At 37.8% G+C, this 26,685-nt stretch overlaps 1 protein-coding gene across 2 annotated transcripts in view; it reads right to left on the bottom strand.

The window, feature by feature from the left end:
- Positions 1 to 385: 385 nt before the first annotated feature.
- Positions 386 to 26,685, bottom strand: part of PRRG1 (proline rich and Gla domain 1) — a 29,369-nt gene continuing 3,069 nt past the window's right edge. For both annotated transcript variants that reach the window (XM_085210089.1, XM_085210096.1), the window contains 3 exons: positions 15,133 to 15,182; positions 11,592 to 11,752; positions 386 to 4,400 (listed from right to left, as the gene is read on the bottom strand). In XM_085210089.1, coding sequence (XP_085066215.1) covers positions 3,876 to 4,400; positions 11,592 to 11,752; positions 15,133 to 15,182 — 736 coding nt within the window. In that variant the 3' untranslated portion in view covers positions 386 to 3,875. The remainder of the gene's footprint in view (positions 4,401 to 11,591; positions 11,753 to 15,132; positions 15,183 to 26,685) is intronic.

Consider the following 26,685-nt stretch of genomic DNA (forward strand, 5'->3'; position numbering starts at 1 on the left):
TAGTGAAAAATACCATATCTTGTTTTTTAGCAGCTGAGCAAGTAAGGAAGACAGTTTGTAGATTGGAATGGAAATCTTTAGTTTCCAGCGTGTGCCACTGTAAAAGATTTTGTGTTTTTTTTTTTTTTAAACTGCTATTAAATCATCACTGATGCAATGTGGAGTGAATCATAGAACTGATGCAAAATAGTTTGAAATGGCTGAAGCCAACTTTGAAATCAAATTCTCTTGACTACAAATCTTTCCACAGTGTACCGTTTCATTTTGTTGTAATAAAGCATAATTCCTGCTTTCCCTGTGCTTGTGATTGCTACTCAACTATGGCTACAAATGAATCAATTCACAAATTTAATAAGAAAATGAGACTGAATTGTTAAAGAACATCTACCTTAAAATTATATTTATTTTTAATTATCAAAATAAAACAACTGGTTCCCTGTAACAGATTAAATACATTTGATGATCAATAGAAATTAAAAAAGCACCACTTAAATGCACAAAGTCAATACTGCAGATGTGTAGGATTGATGTTTTGAAGCACTAAGGCATTTAAAAATTTTTATTTAGCATATCCAAAAACAAATGTTACAAAACTTTTTTCTACAAACATAGTCAAGAACGTTTAAATACGATAATTTAATGTAAACCAAACCCCTTCAAAATACGCAATACTGTAATCAGAGGTTATTTACACCCAGTGAAGACAGAACAACCTCCACTAATGCTAAGCATCATCTAAGCACAATTAATTTCCATAATTTCTCAAAGTGACATTTAAATACAAATTTGTTTTAGTGGATAAATCATCTTAGTCCTAATACATGAAATTCAGTGTTACATTCAAAATGGGGAAAAGCAGAATCCTGACTATTACGTCATTAGTCAAGGCAGTACTGCATTCAGACTTGGAAAGCCTTTAGAGAGATACAACTATAAATTTATAATGTTTATGGCATGATAATGCAACGACAAGAGAAGAAGAATCAGTAAGTGTCTGGGAAAACAAAGCTGTAGGAAAACCCACTACAAAAAGAAATGTTATTCTTTCCCCAGATCAGAACAGCTATCTCCAAGACTGAAGTTACTTCCCCACATTTCACAAAGTAAAACAAAATATTAGGTACTTTGACATTACTCCAACAAGAAGAAAGCTGCTCATGTCTCAGTGGAAACATTTAGATAACTGGCACATGCAAATTTAGTTTATTTATGAAAGCTCATTCACACCAAGATGTAGCTTTATAGCCCTAGATAGCATTCACATTTGATGTGCATGGATGCAGAAAAGGCATGGCCCAATAAATTCTAGTCACAGATCATTTCAGATATTTGGTTGTGGTTCTTCCTGGAAAGACAACTTTGCATTGCATTGCACAAAGAAGTGTCTACAGAATGCAGTAACATACTCTTCTTAGGAACAGAAAAGTGAAAGTTGTTAAGACTGGTAATGGAATACAGATGAACAAAGTGGGAAAAAAAAGGTGGCTCACCTCTAAACCAGACTGCCCCTGCTCAGGGGTTGACAGCTGCTGACCTAACGTGAAATGGGTTATCTCCAGGCATTTCCTACAGGAGAACCGTATCTCCAAACTAGAAAATTACTGCTAAAACTGCCAGCTGTGTTGGCAGGCACAGGAGATGCCAATATGGCATAGACATTAATACCAGCACTTTCAGGTGTCTCCTGCAACTGAGACGAGGCACTTTGTTTTGGTAATGTCTGGCCAAAGGCAGTATAACTGTTGCACAGTATAAAAGGAGCTTAAATTCCTACAAGTGGCAATTTAGGACTTCACCTAAGAGCTAAAAGCACTTCAAAAGGTTAGAGAGTCCAAAATATATTGTACTTATCTGCTTGATATCCATTATGAATAATGAATATGAGTTATCTTTCTGACAACAGTTTGGCCTGGAGCTCCATCCATTAACTCCAATAAATTTGCTTTAGCAACTTAAGATCCCCAGTAGAGATCTTAGGTAACCTAATCTTTGCCAAAAATGAGAATATAAAATTAATCACAGGATCATAACTTCATTTGTCAAACTACCGTATCAAATTCTTACGGAAGTGTGCATATGCACACCTATATATTCATCCGTTTCTTTTCAGCAACCTTCTACAAAGTTCCTTAGGAGAAAGATGGGTCAGACTCACACAAGATCATAGATGTCAACAGGCAATTAACTGAGCACATTAACAGCAATTTCAAATGGATGGCAACTGGTATTTCACAGTAGTTCTTCAGAGCTAAATCCGTTTCAGTTGGTGCTAATTCATTAGCAGAAAACAGAACAATACTAAAATTAATGCCTTGCCACCTTGATGAGAGAAGAAAAATCAAAATAAATATTCACAAGCTAAACTGATTAATGAATTCTTAAATTAAATAGAGAAAAGTAAATCAGCAAACCACAGCATGCACCAGCTGAACTATCATTGGTGTCTAAAGCAGTTGAAACAGAGACTTGTATAGAATTTCAATCAAACTGTATCAAACCTGACAGAAATTTACATCTCTACAGCTTCAAAAAAACCCACTTCAAATTAAAGCTTGGGGCCATGTCTGTGTTGTGTTGCTAGAAATACAACAACATAGAGGTTCCTCGTGGTTTTGCCCTACATAAGGTAGACTGCGCAGCTCTCACCTGGAGATAGCAGAGCTACACTGGCCACAACATTTGTGGACTTAGCCTAGATTACCCATGCTTTCCAGCACCTCTTACTTGAATGAACAAATGTGAAATCAGCAATAAATACACCAGTTGAAGAAAGTTACCGAAAATTCTCTGCAATGCATTTCCATAGCCAGTAACAAAAGGTGTGCAGGTGATACATTTAAGTATGCAAGAAGCAAAATAATACCAGGATTTGAGAATGGGGCCATATTATTGTGGAAAAAAGTTGCTTACTGAATACTTTTTCTTTTTTTTTTTTTTCCCCCTTTTAAAAGGGAAAGCAGTATCTTTGGGTTTAAGTGTTTATGGATAATGGATGAAATCCTGGTCCCAGTGAAGACTATGATAGTTTTGGTATCTACTTCCAAACAAGAAGGATCTTATTCATTCTTCAGTATTTCATTCTTTAATGTTGAGTGAACTTTCAAGCTGTAAAAGTAGCACACGCACAGTTCTCAGCCCTAGAATAAAGAAATAGATAGAAAACAGAAGAAAAGCAGAACAAACAAAAAAAGTACTCAAATTCACTAATCACTGTCTTGAATTACTAGCTTCTAAACATAAATTCTAACAGAAAAAGGTTTAGAATCTCTCTCCTCTGCTAAGCTCTGAATTTATTGCTATGAAGCCAGCAGAGTCTAACAATATATTGGTTTGAATACCAAGGCATATGGCTCTTGGCCATTCCAGGGCCCAAGATACAATGTGGCATGTAATAAAATTCCAGGTGAGAAAAAGGAGCCAACCAGGCAAGAGGAAAGACTGTAAAATTAGTTTGCTTTAGCTTAACTAAATTTCTAGAATGTTTTTTAAGGATTCCCCATCTCAGGCAATTCCAAGAGTGTGCAGCAAGAAGAGAAGGGGATTCCACAAATCTTGTGGGGAATGTGGTCAGCATATGGAATAAAACAAGCAACATCCCTCAAAGCAGAGATACTTTTGAGAACAATGACAGAGCACCATCTCTGTACCTGCACTATGCTCACAGTACAGATTCCTTATCTTCTAAGGACTGTCATAGGGGAAAAGAAAAATCTGTGACTCAAAGAACAAGTGAATCTAAAACAAAAGGGAAGTTCATCATACAAGTTGCTTAAATTACAGAAATGCATAATAAGCCAAGATAAAGTGCAACAAAACGATTAGTTTTTGTTGGTTTTTTTTTCTTTTTTTTGAAGTCCAGAAGCATTCTTCCTGTATTACTTAGTACTGGTGGTGACAGGAGATAGTGCAATCGCATTGGCTGAACTAGAATTCATAATGTCTTCATATTGTGGGGGTGGATCTAAATGTTGTTCAGCTTCACTTCTTCTCACACTGATTTCACCAGTGGCTTCCTCGTATGAAGGAGGAGGATCACAGTTTGACAGCCTTGTGGATATTGAGTCTGATCGTGTATCCGCATAGCTCAGACCTCCTGGAGAGAGCCCACTGACTTCAAACATTTCCTCCTGTGGGGAATGAACAATGCTGAGAGGCTGCGGGAGCGAACCTCTGCCGTCAGACACAGCACCATCACCTATCGCTTCGTGGGCTCCCCTGTGCGCGTACACCGACTGTCTACGCGTTTTCTTTTTAAACAGGCATCTCCATATGACAAAAATGACAATGAGGATAACAAAAAGGCCAATGATTAATGGAAATGCAAGGTAAAATGAATACCAGCTATGTCCTGTGTTACTTTCTCCCTGAAGTCCATTTTTGTAGACTTTCCAGAACTCCTTCTAGAAGAGCAAGACAGGATAAGTCAGAAACGATAAGACATTAAAAACAAAAGACCAAACCAAAGACTTTATTCAAACTATTTTAAACGAATGAGGAAAAAAAATGACATTTCAAATACTGATGGTCAATATGAGAACTGATATGAATAAGCACATAAATTTTCTTCTGATGCTATTACAGAAGTAAAAGACTTTTTTTTTTAAACACCACTCCTTGCTCTACTTGTAATAATCCTGTATTAGCACTTTAATATTTAAAAATCTGCAGCACAGACAGGAATAAAAAAATCTAATCAGTACACACATCAGCCATGTAGTGGATCTAAGTTTTTCAGTACTACTCAAGCTCAAAGTTATTACTTTTTTTTAAACTACAATACACTAATACAATCTGACTGCAACACACTGCATTGGAATGACAAACCATCTTAGCAAAACAGAGCTACGTTGTACTGTCAGTTCATAATTCAGAATTCCTCCATCCTCTGGCTCATAAAGCAATTGTCAATCTATTCTGAGCTGCTTCAAATCCTCTGTTTATAGGTAAATACAGCTTCAGCAGCATGAGAATGTTACACAGCTTATTACACTCTAGAAACTTTGGCAACGCAGCTATAGATAAATGGAACAGAGAAAAATGAAAACAAAAAGGAAAAAAACAGATGAAGGAGGACTAGTACTTGAAAGTAATTTCACTACATTACTAACATGCATAAGCAGGAGCACAAAGATCACATCACCTTCCCATTTGCTATGCAGTGAACGCTGTGCAAAACTAGTACGAAGAAAAATAAATCCTACTGTACTCTCTAAACTCCTCTGTAATGTACACTCTCTTCTATCAAGAAATACTTCCACAGTGTTTTATAGCAATGTATAAAGCAAAAAATAAAGCAAAACAAAACCCATGCCAGAAACTCTGAACTCTGCAGCCTCCTTTAAAAAAATGCAGAGATGTGACCTCTTCAGATTTATGCGAGCATCCACTTCAAATAACAACATCCTGCAAGAATGTATTTTAAAAATCTCACCAGGAAAAATGACAACCATTTCTTAACTAGTCAATGATACAACTCAGGTTGCAGACTTTGTGCACAGACAGATCAGATCTATATATGTTTTTTTCTTTTAAGTTCAGGACTATATTCTATGACTACTGCCACATGAACAACATTAGAGTTATATAGAATCACAGAATTATAGAATGGCCTGGGTTGAAAAGGACCACAGTGATCATCTAGTTTCAACCCCCCTGCTATGTGCAGGGTCACCAACCACCAGACCAGGCTGCCCAGAGCCACATCCAGCCTGGCCTTGAATGCCTCCAGGGTTGAGGCATCTGCAACCTCCTTGGGCAACCTGTTCCAGAGCATCACCACAGATAACATAACAGTGTAACAGTGTCACACAGATAACACAGCCAAACAGATCTCAGAGCTATGCAACTGAGAACTAAGGGTCTCTTCATAATAGGAAAAGAGACCTACAAAACCAAACACCCTACCTTTCCCCATCGAATCAACACACAGCCAGGAAGACCTGTTACCTATTGTCTTTCCATCTGGTTTGAACAGAACTAAATATTAAACACACAAGTAAAGCAGCAAAAAAAAAAAAAAAAAAAAAAAAAAAAAAATAATAATAATAATAAAAAAAAATTCATTAGCATTATTAACTGCAGCTTTCTATACTGGAACCAAGCTTCTCACTTCACTGCTCTGTTATTTTACCAGCAGTGAGGGAATGGTATAGCATTTGTTTCTGAGGCCAAAGCTGCAAAGATTTGCTGGAAGTCAGCAAATAAACTATGCAAGGATGTGTCATTTCAAAGACTCTGTAGCAGTGAAGGTGGTTTAGATGAAAATTTAGAAAAAAGTCAATTTTGACCTTGCAATGTATTTTATGTTTCAGACTGTAGAGGAAATGTGTCCTCTCTAATGTAAAGGTGGTAAACTGTAATTGGTATTCTATTAATGTTTCCATGTTACTTCTAGCTCAACAGTATCTACCTGAGAAAATATCTCTGTACCTTCTTCATCAAACCAAAATACCAGCACTGCTTCTTGTTGCTCTGCAGGGTGACAAAACAGTAGAAAAGCTGTTTTTCCAGAGTGGAGGGCAGCTAGTTCACAATAGGTTATATGGCTGTGGGGTTGGTCAAGTTAATGGTGTGACTAGGCAGGTGCATAAAGAGCTTAATGTAAGAAGTTAAACTGCCTTAAGGATGAAAGTAGTTTAGTGTCCACTTTCATTTACAAGCAAAGCAAATGAAATGCCAAGGGACTACGGACACACACTCCTCTGCCAAAAATTATAGTGCTTCAGGTCTGTGGCTGTACTGCAGAGACAGGAATAAAGGTCTTCACACAGATGAAAAATACAAAGAAAAACAGTCACTGAAAAAATGTTTTAATTTTTCTCTTTGAAAAAGAGCTCGCTAGTGTACTAAACTCAAGGTTTAGTATCAAGGGGAACCATAAAGACCCTTACCTCCAGAAGTACCAGAACTGCAAGAAACCTACACTTCAGGTTTGAGTTTCTCAGTTGCTAAGCAGCTCCTCCCTCTGCTCTGTCACCCCACAGATATGCTGCTCTGTAAAGTGGTGGCACAAGGAGGACAAACCACCTGACCGAAGTCAAGTGTTGTTCATCACCAAACAAAATCACAGAGAACTCTGATGAGTTTGCTCAGAGTGAGGGTTCATACGATCTGCTAGGAAAAAACAAGAGGGGAAATACTGAAATTCCAGGAGATAACTGTAGCACTCATACAGAATATTGAAGAGTAATTTAAAAGTTGGAAAACTTAAACATCCCTTCCACAGTATTTGGTCTCTTAAACCAGGAGAACAAAATAGGACTTTTTACTTGACAAAACTAAGAACTTGTGATTTATGAAAAGGACACTATTCATAAGTGCCTCAGGCACTGCACAGCAGGGAGTGCAAGGCATATATGCCTTAAAAGGCTGAAAAACTACATTAAGTAGGCCACAGCATCAGATAACTGCAATGAGAAAGACCTAAAATCATTTCGTATGAATTCTTGCTATGAACTACTTTACTGCATGTTGGCAAATCCAGTTTGAAATAAACCAAGAGAATTCTCAAGGGCATCTCACACAAGTCGTTATGGGCAATTTGCTACATTCTTTTTCCCTTTATGTCTAATATTTCACTATCACTATTCAGAACAGAATTGACTTCAGTCAACTGGATGTGAACACTGAATCAAACACTGGATCCACATCAAAGTTAAGAGTCTTGTACCCTGCTGAGAATTTTGGCTGAGGCCTTTGCCATATTTGGCAGCACTGACAGACTCTTGGTCAATCATCTTGTTCATAACTTGTTGTTATGCGGACTAGTAATATGTCAATCAGAAGATTGTTTGCTGTTCAGTAGGGAAAGAATACGAAAAAAAGCAATAAAGGGAAACGAGCAAACTTGCTACACTGTCTTCTTCTGGTTTGCTCTCAATTTCAGATTTACATCTTCTCTTCCAGATATTTACCCAGGTTCATAACTAGACACACAGACTGACGTCTTATTTGATCACAACATTTTAGAGCTGGTGCTGGCAAGTTTTGAGTTGCTTCCTAGACATTTTAGCATTTTTACACTTATGAATAAATGTGTGAGTTTTTTTTTTTTTAATGATGCTGTATCACCTTAAAACCAAAGTTAATGTATGAGAAGTGAGCTTCCATCACACCCAGGTATCTTGCACAGTCACTTTCTGCAAAACTTTGAGCCTCCCAACAACCTTTGACAACTGCCTAGTGATCACGTATACAGTGCTATCTGGTTATACCTTCTACATATGCATAGCTTTACAGGATGAGGAGTATGGGTCACCTAATTTATTATCTTCTGACAACAAAGAACACAGACTGTCAGAAGAAGAGTATAGACATAAGTAGAGACTGATACTCTGGCAGCTTTCACATATTTGTACTTCAAGAACTCCCACGACATAAAGCTGACCCCTTTTATTCAAGGGTCCCCAGTTGTTTTCATCTTCTCTGAAGCTACATAAGCTTCTTCCTGTGGCCAAACAGTCACACAGCTCCACTACCTGAGGTGAGAAGAGATGCTTTTATTTGCTCTGAACCTGCACCTTCTTACTTCTTTTGAGACCCTTTTAAGCTCCACTGTCAGAAGGACGTTAAATGATTCACCTCAGTTCAATCTTCTTATTCCTTACTGACATCTACTGCATGTTCCCTGATTTAACGGTTTTCAATCTATAGTTGCTATATAAACCTTTCGATATCTTTAGTTAGCTTCCTAGGTTCTCTGGAGTTTCCTCAGCTACTTATTTACTTTTTAAGGGCTATACATGACACATTCAAGATTCAAGTGAACAATCACGTAGTTACATTTCCCATTTTGTTCTGTTCCCTTCCTAGGATTCTTAACATACAGGCTTTTATTTCTTTTTGTTTAACTGCTAAGCATTACAAATTCTAGTCTTCAAAGACAATCCATAAATTCAGATCTTGTTCCTGAGGCAAACATATACATATATACACATATTTATGAGGAATGATCCTTTTTCCCCTATTGCACATCACATTTGTCAACGCTGAATTTCATTTTTTCCACTCAGTGCCACAAAGTTCTGCAAACTCTTTTCTGCCATCTAGCCTTTGCTATCCTGAGAGTATTACCTTTACTATTAATCTGTATCATTTTACATTATACTTCTGAAGATATAAAAATCCCCAAGCCTACACAATATGAAAGGCACTCAGTATTTCCCTGACATTTATGTATGTATGCTTAATGTACACAATGCTATCTTCCAAGAAAACTATCAAAAAAGAAAACATCAAATATAACTTGAGGGGACTGTTTGATATTATTTTAATATTGCAAATTCAGATGTTGTACACTTCCCCAGAAAACTTCAGAGAAGCAAAGAACCCAGTGGACAAGACTAAAAAAAAAAATACAAAAAAGCAATTATACAACACAAATTTAACATGAGATAAGCAAGCTCCGTAATCTTTTTGAATTTCAGTTTATCTATACTACTACTGCATCTTCATTATTACAAACATACTATATTATAACCTCGGACTACAGCACCTCTGTCAACAGAGATCAACTATTATTAAATGGCTGTAAAGATGGATATAGCTGGGAAACAAAGGACTAAGTAAATTAGGCTGGTCAGGCATGGCTGCACATCAGCAAGCTACTGACATCAAAGCAGCTAAACTAAAACAGATATAGTAATAGGACTGGATAATGGCAGAGGACCTTATTGGAAATTCTCTCTGCACTGCGACAATAAGGTCATGGCATAATAGTAAATGTGACTATTTCTACTTTACTATTTCTTAAATACCTCTGCAATGGAAAGGCTATCTACTGAAATACAAAATGTTTCTAAATACCTAATAGACTAGAAGAAGTTGAAGCAAGAGTAAATGCATAATAATAGAATTTCCTGAATTGGAAGGAACCTACAAGGACCATCAAAGCCAATTCCATACAGAGACATCTAAAATTCAATCCCTGTGACAGAGTGCTGTCCAAATGCTTCTAAAGCTCTGGCAGTGCGGTGTCATGACCACTGACCTGCGGAACCTGTTCCAGTGCTCAGCCAACATCCTGGTAAAGAACCTTTTCCTAATACCCAACCTGACCTTCCTCTGACACACTTCATGCTGCTTCTTTGGGTCCTATCATGGGTCATCAGTTTGACCTATCACTAGCCAACATATTTAGGCTACTAGTGATACTGTGTTAGGTTTGTGCACACTATTTTTAATTACGCAATGATGTCATCAGGAATTGCCACATCAATTTTGGAGGTAAAAAGCGTGACTGTACATGCATTTTAAAGCTTCTGAAAGAATAGGAATTGAAACACTACACATCCTACTGCTTCATTTTAATAAATGAAAAAGTTTCCATTCTGTCTTCTCCACTTTCCTATGCGTGACACAAAAAAAGATGCCAAAAACTTAAAATGTTCAGTAGGCTTTTCTGTTGTTGTTTTTAATGTAAAACACCGCCAGTGAAGAGTCGGACACATCACTCATGTTATTCCAAAATAAATTCATAATGCTTTCTGTGCCACTTTGCCCATTAGCCCACAGGCCTTGCTTGCCAATTTCCCAAGTCACATTTTCTAGCAGCTGTTTTTCCACTTTGGGACTGAATTTGAGGATAAATCTAATTTCATTCAGATCTGTATTGAATTAGAAAAAAAAAATATCATGACTTTACTGCATTAAATATGTCAGGCAACACCATCAAAACTTACATGCTGTGATTATTCATTGGAAGACAATTTAAGTTATGCTGGGTACAATGTGCAGTTCAGCTACTACGTGCAGAGCTGCTGGCCCACAAGCTTCTTTTAATTACAGAAAGCAACAGACTTACACAATTGTGTGGGCAGTATCTGCTTCATTCCAGTCAAGTTAATATATCACTGCCCCTGAATATCATGGCAGCATTAAAATTGTTATTCTTCCTATGTTTTAGATCGCTGCTGCTTAACAATATGTTGTGAGGGTCTGCAGAAGTTAACTTCAAGAAGGCCACTTGTCTTTGTTTATTTTTAAGACTATGAATAACCTGGTTACAGAACATTTTAGCCAGCTATGCTAGCATCCGGGATATAGTCCCTATTTTAAGTGGAATGATTTTTCAGTTGCTCACTCATTTTATGCGAATGTATTCAATAAATAAGTTAAGGTGTGAGATAAACAAAGACTTCTCACCTCTGCTCCTACACATTCCCTGTAACAGTCACAACTCTATCATTTCAACCAAGAAAAACAATAGTATCAGTGATATGTAGGTTAGGATTAAGTGCATGATGATAGGACACATGGTATTTGGGTAAGTAGTGCTGCCAAAGAGAACAGATAATGACAGTTGGAAGAAAAGGAACGTGAATACTCCCCAAGCTGCCAATCTGCTCATAAAAGTTTTATGAGCAAAGTTTACTTTGAGACTTCCCTTTCTTTGATTTTTTAATTTGGAGAAAAGATTCCAAATTTATTGCTGTGAGGTCTATCCATCTCCACTGCAGACCTCAGCTACTTAAAGAATCAAGTAAAAAAAAAAATATTGTAATACTGGAAAACACACAAGTATTTACCATATCTCACAAATTAATAGCATCACACCCCCTCCCCCCCATCTATATATAGACAACAAAACATACCGTCTTTTCCTCATTTTCAAATGCTTCTCTTGCTTCTTCATAGGTACAAATTTCTTCTCTGCATTCATGTTCTATATCACCTTGCTTTAATTCTTCCAAAAATTTGTTGGCTCTTCGGTATCTTTTATACACAGAATTGGCTTTGTCCTCTGTTAAGAATACTGAATGAGAGAAAATAATGTCACTACTAAAACATACCCAAAACCTCATGCTGAAACTATTCAAAGAAAATGTCCATTTGGGCAACACTTTTTCAAAGTCTTCCCCTTTATTTAATAGGATAAAAGGCCCTTTCTGTTTTGTTCACTATTATGAACATTTGGGTCTACAACTTCAGTAGTTATTGCTAAACCAAAAATGTGATGGATCCCTATTCAGCATCGTGCTCCTATGTGCTTAAACAAGCCTGTGCCTAAGAACAGCGCCCAGAAGAGACAGCCACATGCTCAGTGAAAATGATTTTTCAAACTAACACAGAACAAACAAAACCTGTCTGTGAACATCCAAGGAGATATTTGCAACTGCTTGAGGGCAACACAGCTAGAATACTCAGGAAGTTTTTGATGCTACACATATATCTGAATATTACCCAGTTGAATACACCAGAACAGCACCATTTATCGAAGTTTAATTCCATCTGTTTTCTTAAGCAACTTTGAAGCAGACTTCCTGCCTTTATTTCAGAAATGTCAGCCATGAAATATCAACTGTTTGGAGGTGTAGGGGAAGTAGGCTCATTGTATCTTCTTTCATAATACACAGAACCCCACCTAACTTGCTGAAGCAAATAAAGTAATGCTGAATGACAATCAAAGTTCTGATAAAGGTATTATTTTTTGCTTTCCTTAGTTTTCTGTTCAAGTAAAAGATTATTTCCAGCTCTTTTAAGATTCCATTCTTCCCTCAAATTCCCTGACCGAATGATTTTTACATTAACATGTAACAACTGAAACACTTGAAAATCCAGTAGGCTGAATTACTCAAAAGGTTCATCTGCAGTGAACAATACAGAAATTCTTCAGGTATTTTAGGTCAGGAAGCAAGAACGCTGTACCAATGCAACACTGTTCTTGGGCTCTCACTGCTAGCAATAGGGGCTAATAATTAAATGCACTGCCATATTAACATACTCATACTGTCTTCCTCATCAGTGCTACCATTTCTGCACTGGTTCATTTACAGCTAATCTGGGTCCTCTGATTAGCTAATGAAGAAAAAACTCTGTCTGCAGAAAGACAGAGACTAAATGGTTTAAATAATGATTTATCTATGATTTGATATAAATCAGTCTATTTCTATTCTAATCCTCTTATTTCAATAGAAAAAAAAAAAAAAAAAGGATGCCTGCAAGTCTACAAAGATAGGTCACTACACTTTTGCTTTACTAACTTAGATGTGGGAGCATTTTTCAGCAGTGGGAATACTACCACAATTAGGCTTATCTACTTCACATTAATTTCATTTTATTCAGTATGTGCATTGTAATCTCTTTGCTAAAATTCATTAGACAATCACCTTCCTTTTGCAAAGGATTAAGTATTTGAAGATCAAACTCCAAGATAATCAGTCATTCCTCTACCTCCAGTTGAATACACGTGGTATTCATGCACCGTATAAATTACCTTATTCACAGTGCTGCCAGAGACTCTGTGCATACAGATCTACATCTGCCTCTTTTGCAAAAATTTTGGTTTCTGATAGCACCACAGGTGAGCATATGGGCATTTCCTACTGTGTAAGTTCACTGTCTAAATAACAAACTAATACTCAAAATTCTCCTCCAAAGAGAAAGGACAGGGATGGCTTCTGTCTCCTCACACAATTCTCTTGGCTCCTCTCTAGGCCTGAAGAATTGGCTTGTTTTCCACATGCCTCAGCAATCACCTAAACGTGGGGAGATGAAAGATTTAGTGACACCAGGAAGCCAGCATGCAATTGTGTACGGGAATGCCAGTGCTCAACCTACTTCTCACCAACCTTTCTTGCTAGCATTCTTGAAGCAAGACAAGCTACAGACCTGACTCTCTTAAGTGCTGTCACAAGGAGTAGATAATGCACTATAAATCGAGTTTCCCCTCCTTCAAAGGATAAAACGTAGGGAATTTCATTCGTAGATGGAGTTCATCCTCGAAAAGAGAGGAGAGAAACTATAACAGTTTCGTACTGGATGCAGAGGGAAAAGGAATAAAGAGGAAAATACGGTAGCTGAAAACATTCTGATTTGAAACTATTGGCTCTCAGAAAGTACGTACAATTCTTGCTTCCAAAAACAAGTATATGTTTGCAAAATACATTGCAAAATACATTGATGAAGAACAGCAGAGCATTAAAACAATTCAATTTGCAAGAATGGCCAATATTTTGCTAAATATTTCTGAATTACTTTTCTAAAAGAAAAACCACACTTCCCCTCCCCCAATTCAGGGTGTGTCTCTCTTCTGTCACAGTACATACAAAGACAAAAAACCCACTGAGAAGGCTAAGCCATACACGTTAACTCTGAATCTATTTGATAAAAAATCATCTCAGATTAGACCAGATCAGCAACAGCTTTTAACCTTGATTTCTGGTGAAATGCAACCAGAACTAAGAAGAATCAGGTAAGGATGTGTGTGAGGATAAGTATGCCTCATCCTGCCAGCTGAAGATGTCACAACCAAAGAAAACTGGCCTCAGGTCTGTAGAGAAAGAAAAACAGGCTGCAGTGCTGTGGGAAAAATATTCTGACACACAGAAATGCTGCAGAAGCAAAGTCCATGGCATTGTGGTCACCAAAGCCAGCTCTGTTGAAACCACTGCTGATGTTCCCATTTTCTGTCTCTTTACCAGCACTCAGGGATATTAAAGCCACAAATAGCAGAAATAAGCATTTCACTTGAAATTGAAAATTGAAACTACTGATAAATGTGAATCTTTCTGCTGGTGATATTAATAAAACTATTTGATTTGCACAGGGGAGAAAAGTAGAAAAATGTTTTGAGCATTCACTTGTAAAGCTTGAAAAGCGATTTCTGCTGTGAGATCCTAGAGTTACTCCAACAAGCTTAGGAACACAAACTGAAGGATACAAAGGTGGAAATCAGCTCTGTGGTCTCTGTTCTGCAACCAGGTTACAAAGAATCACAGAATGGCCAGGGTTGGAAGGGACCTCAAGGATCATGAATCTCCAACCCTCCTGACACATGCAGGGCCACCAACCTCCCCATTTAATACTAGACCAGGCTGCCCAGGGCCCCATCCAACCTGGCCTTGAACTCCTCCAGGTATGGGGCATTCATAATCGCTCTGGGCAGCACCTCACCACTCTCATACTTAAATATTACATGCAGATCATAATTCTATGTCAGAACAGTGGTACAATTCCAATTCAGTTTAGTGTGGACAAAGATCTGCATGATACATAATGTTAAAATCAGTTCCATAGCAAAGACTTCTGTGCAAACTGATTAGGATTTTGAGAGGAGGACAATTCTGGGGGCTGCTAATACCCCTTTCATGGGCAACAATACAGAATGCACATTCATCACCAAGTTAAACTTACCACTGTCCATGGTGATCACTGTCAAGGCACAAAACTTGCAAATATCAAATCTGAAAATGAAAAAGGAAACATCCTGTGAGTTGTGGATTATGATCAACTTGGGAAAGTTTACAGTAATATGTGGGAATCAAGATAAATGTTTTATATCAGTGTTGGAAACCTTGTAGTTAAGATTAATCTCCATTTTTAGTTGTATAACTACCACGTGAATAATAACTTCAGTAGTGTAAAGGTACTATCCAATAAAAAAATGACTTAAATGGTGAGCACTTCAACCTTCATCAAAGTTTTCCATATTTAGAATATGAAAATATGATATAAAACGGGTGTGTTTCATTTTAAACTGATCTGAAACCTGTTTTACAACTTGAAAGGTTAAAGTACTTGCATCTTATCTAGGACTCAAATTCACTCTGCAGAAAATATGAAGCCAACTTTATTCTATGGATCAGATTTGGGAAATCAGAATGAACACCTACGAAATCATTCAAAGTCTGTTACTGATTAAAACATGATGCATTAAGATCAACGGTAAAGCAAGACCTGTGATTTGGCAAAAGAACCTGCAATACATTCAAGGATCCCAGCCAGCCCTACAAGAACTTGCATGTACTTTATCCACATCTTGGAAGGAGAAAAGACAAAAAGATACACACAGTCATGAAACAGCCTGAATCACAGTGCAGCCACCAGATAGACAATAAGAATTACACCTGAAAGCTGCAATAGTTATCGAGGGGCTGTTTTCAGTTTCTTGGAATCTTCAGTAGTTTAAGAAAATAAAAGCTTTAAGTGAAGGACCAGAACATTGCAGCTATCTAACCAAGTTGGTAGAACATCACATGAGGTTAAAGATTTTTTACTAATAAATTACCAACTCCTAAAGATTAGCATCAGTTCTACTTCAGAGGTCAAGTTACACATCAACATATCATTCCATATGCATGCCCTCAACCTCCATAAAACCAAAACCTCATATGCAAACATCTCCATTAAAAAGTGCTAACTGTGCACAGATGTTGGCTGTAGCTGCTGTAATAAGCAGGGAAAGTTAAGACTTCCAACACTGATTTGTTAAGCAAGAGTAGACGGCAAGACTTTTCATAAATGGAGTTCTATAAACACATCCCAGTCTTGTAATAAAATTGTAGGCCTGAGACTAAAGGAAATGTGGAATGAAGAGTACACTAATTTCTAAGCAAGTTCTTCATGTCTCTGCAAAGGTAGATAAATGTGAATTGAATTAAAGCACTCTGAAGTCTCACCACCATGATGTTTGGTGTATCATTACTAAGCATAGTAGGGTCACAGAAGAAAAGGGCTTATATTCTGGGGGAAAAAAAGGTATTACAGCCTCCTCCTGCAGCATTAATTTTTCTCAGCAGACTCTCCCTACCTATGCTAAGACTCCAAGAAACTGAAAAAAGTCCCTGTAACAGGAGTTGCAGCTTTCAGGTGTGGTTCTTACTGATCCTCAACAGTCCACGTTAGATTCTTAAAGCAATTACAGACATCTGGAGATCTTTGGAACTAATTGTGTCAGTTTTCCTACAAACACGTTTTTTTTTTTTTTTTAAACGCTACTCTGCCTTTTCTCCCCATCTCTGTATCTACCCAAACTTCTTCATTTGCAAGCCTCCTGTTGCCTCTGTGTCCCCACAGCTCATGGCAAGTTTCTTGCCACAGCACCTCAGTACAGGCTGAGCGAGAGGCTGATGCAGGCAGTGATGCCCTGCTGCTACACAGGAAAAACGCACAAGTCAAGCCCACAGAACAGACTCTTCCCACCACAGAGGAACTTCTCGGGTCACCCATTAAATTTCAGTCCTCTACTCTCTGATATTCTTGGTTCTAATCGACTAAATAGTTCAAAAATTGTTTGGAAAAGGGAATCAGATGCAGACAAGGACATCGATCTTTTTTTGCTTTATAAGCCAGCTAATAAAACTGAAGAGGGTTGGGCAACACTAACGTATTATCTTGACTTGCTACTGACTCATCTATTCCTTTACCCAGCTTCTTACTTAGAATTTCATGCTTCTTAGTCTTCAAGAACCTCACTGAAGGTAGGACTGGTCTTATGTTGTCAGAGCAATGTCTTCCATATATGTATACATTTAAAATATACATACATATATATTCACAAACACCAATGCAAGAACAAAAACACCACAGATATATCATCTCAGTTGTAACACCAATGCTTAATGTTTCATGATCTATATTAATATGTACCCCCCTCCAAGAGTAGGTTATACAGTGGACAGCACAGATCGCGATACAGCTGAGCTGATCATCATACTCCCAAGTTCAACAGTAAGCTGATGTGTCTGACCATAGACTGTAAAACAAGTGATCATTTCTGAATGTTTATTTGACTGTCAGTGTGGTGGTAGAAAAATCTCTGAACAAAACAAATCAACAAACACTGAACAATCAGTCATTCACCTCTAGTAGAAAGTATGACTCAGTAGGAAATACAATGAGTTCTAAGGCACACATGAGACAGCAAGGAGACGCACCAAGGCCTGTGCTATTTACCAGCATGGCTATGCTCAACACCAAAGGTGTTGGTAGCAATTTACATCTTGAAGCAATATCCCAAGCTGTGTATTTCTTCCCAAATATAACCTAAGTACTTTTCCTCAATCCTGAGTGGTCATGCTTTGTACACACTGTACAAGCATAAAAATCAGAATATCGCGTACCCCATAAAATGGGATGACTGATTTCAGCAGTAAAAATTGTCAGCTCAAGATGGTATTTCTGTAAAGTTTTGTTGCATGTTAAAACAACCATATTCTGTTAGCTTATGCTCCTGGCTCTGTTTCCTGACCACAAGTTTAATTGAAACATATGTGCACCACATATCATTAAAGGGCAGAGGATCTGACAGAGGGCACATAAATCCAAACTACTTTCAATATTGTTGCTCACAAAGCATCAGGAAAGGATCCTTAAGGGATAGTATAGAGCAGAAGCTGTATCTTTCTTCATTTAATTTTTCACTTGCTGAATTAACAGTGAGTATGAGCACAGTAAGGCCAGCAGGCTCTTCTCACAACAGGATACACTCCAGCGCATGGGTAGGGAAGGGGAGATGTTTTTGTTCCATTTTGCAAAACAACTCTAACAAGGGATACAGTTGTTAGTTATACAACCTGCACAATTAACGAGACTACTGAGATGCAGTTTACAGCCAGGTGCCCCCAAAGAACTACAAACATTTTCAAACTATAAATATTTAGGTTCTGCCGGAGCTTTTTATGTAAGCAAATATATTCAAGGGACACTACTAAGTGAAACATCAGTTGATGCTCAGTACAAAAACAAACACCCCTCTTTTAGTCCCAGCCCCCAAAGCAGGTGCAATGAAACAACCAAAATACTCCTCTAGGAAGTCTGTTTAGAAGAAAAATGAAAACAATAATTAATTACATAGGAAGGCAGACAATTATGAAACTGTCATTTATTCAAAATGTGGGATCCCAGTTCTACCACATTTGGCTTTTACATCCTTGCAAGAAAATGTTACAAAATGTTAAAACTTTACTTATTGCAATCTCTTCCAAAAGAACTTTTTTCCTCTGGAAAAGTGCACAAAAGGATTTACATGAATTCAGACACTGGAGAAATACATTACTTTTGCTCTGTGCAGGATGTCCATACTTTAAGGATATGGGAAAAAGTTGTACTTTCAAAGTTCGATCTGTTGGCAACAGCAGCTAGCCATGGAGTCAGGCCAGGAATAAAGAGGTAGTAAACACTTTGGAAACTACTATCAGACAAAAATATAAAAGAATTGTTCCACCTAAGATCACAAAGACCATGAATATGAGTGAAATAGAATTGAAAAAACTCTTCAGGTTTGTAAATGCTATCAAATAACAGCATTATAACACATTACCATTAATTTTGATTACATAGGGATTGAAACCACAGCCTGGATCAGTAAGAGAAGCTTGTAATTAGAGGACTGCCACTATGCCTTAACTTCAATAAAATATATAATCACTCCCAGAACTTGCATGCTAAGTACAACTCTTACCGAGCTGCATTTGACAGAAAAGGCCGCTCACGACTGCCACTGGGCAATGTTTCAGCTGGCTGAGGCTGTAGTCTTAAGCTTCTGCCTCAGCTTCATGACCCATTCTGAAAGCTTTTATTATTTTTTTTTCCCTGTAGTTTTAGAGCTGCAATAATATTCTGGCTATTTATTCCCTGGTTCCTTCAATAGTTCCTTCCCAAGCTCCTTCAATAAGTTAAGACAGCTCTTCCTTACCTTCCTTCCCAACCAGACATGAACGATTTCTCAACACACATTTTGGAAAGCAGGACACCTATTCAGAGAAGTAATACCACTTTCCTTTCTGAAGAAGGTTTCATTGTTTCCAAGCACATTGGGACATATGGGGCAGTTCTTGGGAAAAATGAATGCTGACATTACCAGCAGGATTGACACCCAAAACTACACAAATGCTCAAGAGACCTTTCTCTTCAGCATACATAGTGGCAACTCAAACACCCCAAGTTTCTGTTAGCTTGATATTAAAAGATATTGTTACAGGTTAGACATAATTACTCTGCTTTGGGAATTCAAATTTGGAGTAATGAACTTGATAACCCATGTAAACGTTGATATGGCAATAATCAATTCCTCAATTTTTTTTTTTTAAGTGAGAATGATGCATGCTTACATAAAACTATCAACAGTAAGCTGTATTTTTATCCTGATTTTGTATTGCATCAGAAACAGTGATACCACGTAATGTAATCATTCCAACTTTCTCTCTCTTCAATGCCTTTAAACTAAATCTGACACCAAGACTTCTTCATGCATTACCTTAAGTGTTCCCTGAAAATCAATGATCAAGAAGAACAGAGAAACCTTATAAGGTTTTCAGTGAAGTACAGATGGGTTTCACCATTGTGGAAGCCTTTCAGGAAGAAAGTGCCTTGGACAACTGCAAATCATTACCCATTTTCACTGGCAGAGGCTAGGCAGTCAACAAGCCTATAGCCTCAGCCTGTGCAAACATTTGCAAGTTACTAAGACAAAGTTGGAGAAATGAAAATAGGAAAATAGCACAGCCAGCACATAGGAGGTGTCTAAGAACATTGTGATTTGGTTAACAGCTGGGTCACGAAAAAATATGTATAATAGAGAACAGAAGAGAACTGAGACTACTGAAGTAGGAAAGTGCAAGAGGTGACGGAGACAAGAAAATAGCTTCATTACAGTTGTTGTGCTCCCTGATCTAATTACAGTTTAAGTGATGGCTTCCAAATCAAACTCAGGCTAACTACTTCAGTAGTATCTACTCAAACTTTGGCCTGAAAAGATGGACTCATTTGAAACCAGTACAGCGGTCATAGATAATAGCCTATAAGCACTGCAGATTTATCTCTGTCAATGACTGCGCTCACATTAGTCAGGAATGCAGAGCAATAGAAGCAAGTCTAACGAACAAAGCAGTTGGTACTGATGGCCCAACACTAACACAACAAGCATGGTGAAAATTTTGCTTTGCAATTGGTCCGATTTGGCTCCATGATCTGAATGAATACCGTACGGTTGTTGGCCTGCATTAGGTACGGTTTTGGAGCGCATCTTTTCGTTTACTTTCAGCCAAAAGTAATTTAGTTTTGTTCTTTTTAAACAATTCCACAATGTGAAACAAAGCAATAAAAGAGGTGACAACTGGGAGTTTTGCTTCCATAAAACACGCCTAATCTGAACCAAAATGCTGCTGCAGATACACCCAGTGTATGACTAGAAGCAAAGTAGCAAGAAGTGGTGAGGAAGGAAGCTCTAGATAACATCACTTCTCAACAAAGATTCAGAGGTTGTTATGGGACAACAGTGAATAGCTGGCAAAACTTCCTGTGGAGCTACAGAACTCCTCTAACAAACAAACAGACTAAAACACAGATAACATGAAACTCCTTCAAGTGAGAAATCAGTGGATGAGCTGCTAAGTAGGCCCAACCCAAACCAACATTTCCAGGGCAAAACCTGAAAATGCCAAGCTTACCTACAGCTGAAGGGAATTAAAAATAAAAATTAAAATTAAAAAAAAAAAAACAACAAAACCAAGCAAAACAAAACAAACAAAAAGATAAAACTACAGAACACTATGACAACAAAAGAAACAGCAACCAAAAATCAAATCCAAACAAACAAAACACTTCATATCACAGTAAAAACGGATTTTTTGAGCAGTCTGTGTGTTTGTCTCATCTTCAAAAGCTGTGTCCTCCCTTCAGATATTAAACGGTACTCCGGTAAGAATTCAGTCTAGTCAAAGGACTCAACGCTTCTCCAATTCAACCAGTGTGTTGAACGTACTTAAAGCTAATTAACAGAAACAAAACACTGATACACTGCATACCACAGGGCCCAATCTAAGAACTAAAAACCCGAAACATCAGAGGTTTTGCTCAGAAACACCAAGGGGGAAAAAAAGAAAAAAGGCATACAGCTAACTTGGTAAGCAGGAGACAATGCAGCCACTTCTCACCCCCTGCAAACACTCCCCAGACAAAAAGCACCCCTACACGAAGTGAAACTTGCAATCACAGGCTGCAAAATTTAAATCCAGTTTAGGACTTCCATTATCAGTAGCTTTCTCTCCAAAATTTCTTACCAGCTTCTTCAATAATAAAGGGACACAGAAAGTGAAGCAACAGTACCTGAGCAAGAGTCCATTCACCAGAATACATGTTCATTGCAAGAATGGTGTTCACCTCATTCAGAAAAGGTCACAAGACCGAGGCTAAAAAATGTACAGTTTTTCCTACTTGGAAATCCTTATGGATATTTCTTCTCCAACACTTCTTTTAAAAAGCAAAATTATGACCCAAATGTCACAAACAATACTTTCCTGCTTCTTCCAATAACAGAAGCTGGCTGTACGAAATTCAGCTTCCAACTGCATCAGCCCGTATCCAATACTCTTCCCAGATGAAGAGAAGAAAGATCTGACAATTCTGCACATTTGAAAAAGATTATCCTCAATTCTCTGAAGCTGTTACTTGAAATCGTTGCACTGCTCTGAAGGTTAAGGAGCAATAGCAATTCTAAACTAAAGCTATTTTTGAAGTACAGGGAAATGAGGAAAATAGAGCTCAGAACGTGAACTTTCATAGCCAAAAGAAACGTGGATCATTTTATGCATCTTTGCTGTGCATGCAATAATTTTATAACAAACCTAAGCTTGCCACTTCATAAAGTTTGTTTTGCTCTTCTGTGAAGAAAAGGTGCGGTGATTATTCAGCTCTGCTTGGAAATTGCATTTAGCACATGCTTGGTAGTCCAATGTCTCACACGTCATTTAATTTAGAAAAATTATCCAGCAGCAATAAAAAGTTTAGTGTAGCACTTCACAGAGAAATGTGCATACAAAGCCTTGTCTTCCAAATATTTATGCACTGTCAGCATATTTCCATACAAGTTTCCACTCAGCCTGTTTTCCCCTGAAGCAATGCGCATACAATGGCATTTCAGAGCATGTTTTAATGGGATTTTCCAGTCACACAAAAATTAAATCGCACAGAAGTGCCAGAAGAATTATAAGAAAGCTATAAATATATAGTTCATCTTATTGAGTTATATGATAACTAGGAAAAAAAGATAACGGGGAACAACTGCTACTACAGAATTTTTATGATTTTTTTCTGACACATAGGGGGACTTCATAAAAAGAGCACACAAAAGTATATGACACTAGAAACCACAAAAGAACTTCAGCCAGTTATAGGGTAAACACCTTATATAAAGCAGAACATCTCTTTTTTTTAATATTGCTACTTCCTTCTCTCATAACAGCCACCCTCTTTTTCCCCTTCTCATCAGCATTACTTGAATTTCCATACAAATTAAGCATGCACACATCCTGACTGTATCTTCTAAAGCATTACACATTTGAACAAGCTTACACACAATCATTCCAGATGATTTACATGTTTGCAGCGTAGTAAAACAAGATGGTAACAAGATGGTTTGGCTTCAGCCATGAAGAGGAGTGAAGGAATTTCTCCTCCCTTCCACTCACCCTCTACTGAAGATCATTGCCCCCGATCTGAGCTAAGGCAGTTTCATTCTCTGCATTGCAGCTTTACCCAAACCTCTCCATCAGTCTCCCTCTCCTCTTCCACCCCTTCACTCTCGCAGGCTTCCGCAGAAAAGAAGTATAAACTTCCTAGACTGCATTTGCCATTGAAGCCAACTTCTCAGTAAACTAGTTCTGCATCCCCTTTAAGATCCGATAACAAACTGCCTTTTGTTTACACATCAAGTACCGATTTTCATCTTAAACTGATACAATTCCATAAGAGTTACTAGAAATGCCAAATACTTTAATAGTATTTCTTTTCAAAGGGTACTGACATAGTTTTCCTGCTTTTAGATGGCTTGCCTTTAGCAAAAGGGCTTTGTGTCTTCCTGGGGTTTCCTCATGTCCTCCAGCCCAACAACTATACTCACTGGTCCTTTTCTAGTATGCAATGGTAGAAAAATAAAGTTGTATTTGTGGAAGTTTTCCTAAATAAAGCAAACTACAGAACCATTTTGAACATCATCAAGAAAAGACTGGATGACAAGTTAATTTTGAAATAAATACTATATAAAAGCTTTAAGTCACAGCCTCTCAAAGATCAACCACAGCGTAACTCCACATGAAACAAAGCCAAAGAGTTCCAGTAGTCACAAAGCCACCAGTATCAGAGTATAGTTATGAAGAATTTCTGATACTTTCCAGCACTGAAAGCAGTAGAGCAGCTCCCAGAATGTGAACAATAAAACTATTGAAGCTATCCTGCTTATAAAGTGATTCAGTGCATTATGCATTCCACTTGTGAGTAGGAAGCATGAAAAAAATATATATATATATATAAAAAGCAAGAACATTCTGAAGGATTTTTACTTTAAAAATCAGTTTTAAAAGACTTAGGGCAAGGAAAATTTTACACATTGAAATCAGTTACATACTGACATGCCAAATTAACGCAAAAAATTAACTACATTTGAAGATCTGATTTATCTTAGTTATGTCAAAAACTCATGCAATTAGGATAAGAGTTAATTGCTAAAAAATTATTTGCAACAGGAAGATCATCCACTGTATTTCAATGCCCAACATTTGTTTTTAGAAGATTCAAAGGGTGGGTTTCTCACCCACTCTATAGGCTGTATACCTTCTCCATCACCTAGAGAATGTGGAAAAGGACAGGAATCTCCAATACACACAAAAAGGTCATTGATTTTACTTTTTAATGTGGTAATTCTGTTGTATACCCATACAGACGACACACACCACAGAGGTCACTGGAGAACCTTCCTAGGCTTTCTGCCACCAGAGGCTGCAGCTCAACCTTTTGTATTTTCATGTAGATCAAGTCACCCGAACAGAAATTCCACCTAACCTTTGTCCAGAGCTCCAAAAGAACAAACATAGTGAAAACACTTTGACATTTCAGTTTTTCCAAGACAAATGTACACATGATGAGCTTGTAGCTGGGCTTTACTATTTGCCACAAGCAGTCTTTCCATAAAAGATAAGCTTGCTTATCCTGCTTCTCACCTGACTTTGTTCCCCCACTCTATTCACCGATCCTTGATTCTCTTGGAAGAAATTCCATGGATATTGCCATTCAAGCTGCTGCTCTCCAATGACGACAGTGAAGAAAGATAGTGATGCACTGCTGCTTCACTTAGCTCAACACCAGTAAAGCTGCTGTCCGAGCAGGTAGTTCCCCCCCCACAGACAGCCACATTGTCCTGCTTCCTCCCTGAGCTAACACAGGTTCTGGCTGGCAGCCTTCTAGCTAACAGAAAGCCTTCTACGTGCCTGAGTTTGTTTAAAAACAAATCATGTCCTGGTCCAGTTGACTATACAGTATTAGGGAAACAGTCAAAATGCAAAATCTAACAAGGATGAAGAGGAAAAGCTAGAGCTTGTTTTCAAGCAGTAGGACATGCTTAGATCGGCTAAGCTGCTTACAAAGCCACACACTCAGTTCTTCATCCTAAGTCATGCCTTTATTTTGTTGCTGCCCACAGCTCTGATAAGCGGCAGCAGCAAACAGAAAATAGCACAGTGAGTCCATTTCATTTCTGATACTCAGATTGCTCAGCAGTGCTGAAAGAAAATGTCAAGGACTGCACTAATTTGAGATGCTGCAGGGCCTTGCTACAGGAAGGCAAGCAAGAGAGTTTGATGAGAATACTGCTGCTGAAACCTCTTTCCCATTGCAGCGAGAATGAAGCTTAGGAAAAGAATGAAAAGGAAGGTGCTTCTCCTCCCAGCTTTAGCAAATGCCTAAAAGTAAGGCTCTACAAGCTGAAGTATACACACAGGGTCAGTAAATAGTACACTGATAAGCCTGGCAGGTTTATCCACCAGCAGGTGCAAAAGTTCATGTCTGACGAATGCCACTATCTGGTAGCATTCCTATAAACTGCTTTCCACCAGCAAGATAACAAATCTAAGTTTTCTGAGTGAAAAAAGAATCATTCTTCAATGCTGAATACTAAACACTTAGAAATATAGCTAATTGTAATACATATTACACACCTGACTATTCATTTAGAGATAGGGATTTAAGGACAAACTGAGGTGAAATGATTCCTGAAATTGGTTCATGGCATCCACTCTTATACTACAAGACAAAAAGCTCAGTAAAACAGGAATATCCAGAATTACAGCAACAGCACATAGTATCTTGGTGTAAACAACAAAGAACTCTCACCTAACCTAGACATCTGGCAAAAAACAAGTACGGCAGCTTCAGGCAACAAGATGAACCTTGATAAACTACTGCAGTACTGCTTTTCATGTGTTCTCTCTCTGATTTTTAGTATCACTTAATCTGACCACTGCTGGAGTACTCAGATTGAAGCAGAGCTGACTAGTGTGTTGAAAAGCTAAAAGTACATTCAGTGGGTAATCTGAAAACAAGTGATTTCAGAAGCAACTTGAGAAGGTTGCTTCAAATCCTTTGAAGAAACATTCCACTGAGCATGTACATGGCACAATGCAATGGATAAAATTTGATTTTGACTTTTTTTTTTAATCAAACAAAACCATAAAAGGAAACACTTGTTTTGAAAACAGGCAACATTTCTTGTGTCACTGTATTGTCTTAGAAGTCTTAGCCTCAAATGCAAACTCTGTTGTATTGGGTTGTGCAAATGTTTCTCACCTTTTCCAAGTGTATTTCTGAGCAGCTGCATAACTTTCAAAAATGTTTTACATAATCCTTACCTATCAGCCTGGGTAAAAGTGAGCTCCAGCCTAAAACATTTATACATCAGCTTTCCACAACTATATTTCCTTCTAAGCGTGGTGTGACTTTAGGTAGTGAGCACAGTTTCTTTACCTTGTCTGCAGATAGGCTTTGCTTTTGAAATGTTACTAATCATCAACTGACCTGTGCTACAACAAAACTGATGGCAATCAGATAAGCTCATTTCAGAGCTCACAAACACGTATCAAATTTTACTAAACAAGAAACAGTAAACAGAACAAGGGTCAACAAAGAAAAGTCTGGGTA

This window comes from Meleagris gallopavo, chromosome 1, assembly GCF_905368555.1.
Source record: "Meleagris gallopavo chromosome 1, MGAL_WU_HG_1.1, whole genome shotgun sequence".
Lineage (NCBI taxonomy): Eukaryota > Metazoa > Chordata > Aves > Galliformes > Phasianidae > Meleagris > Meleagris gallopavo.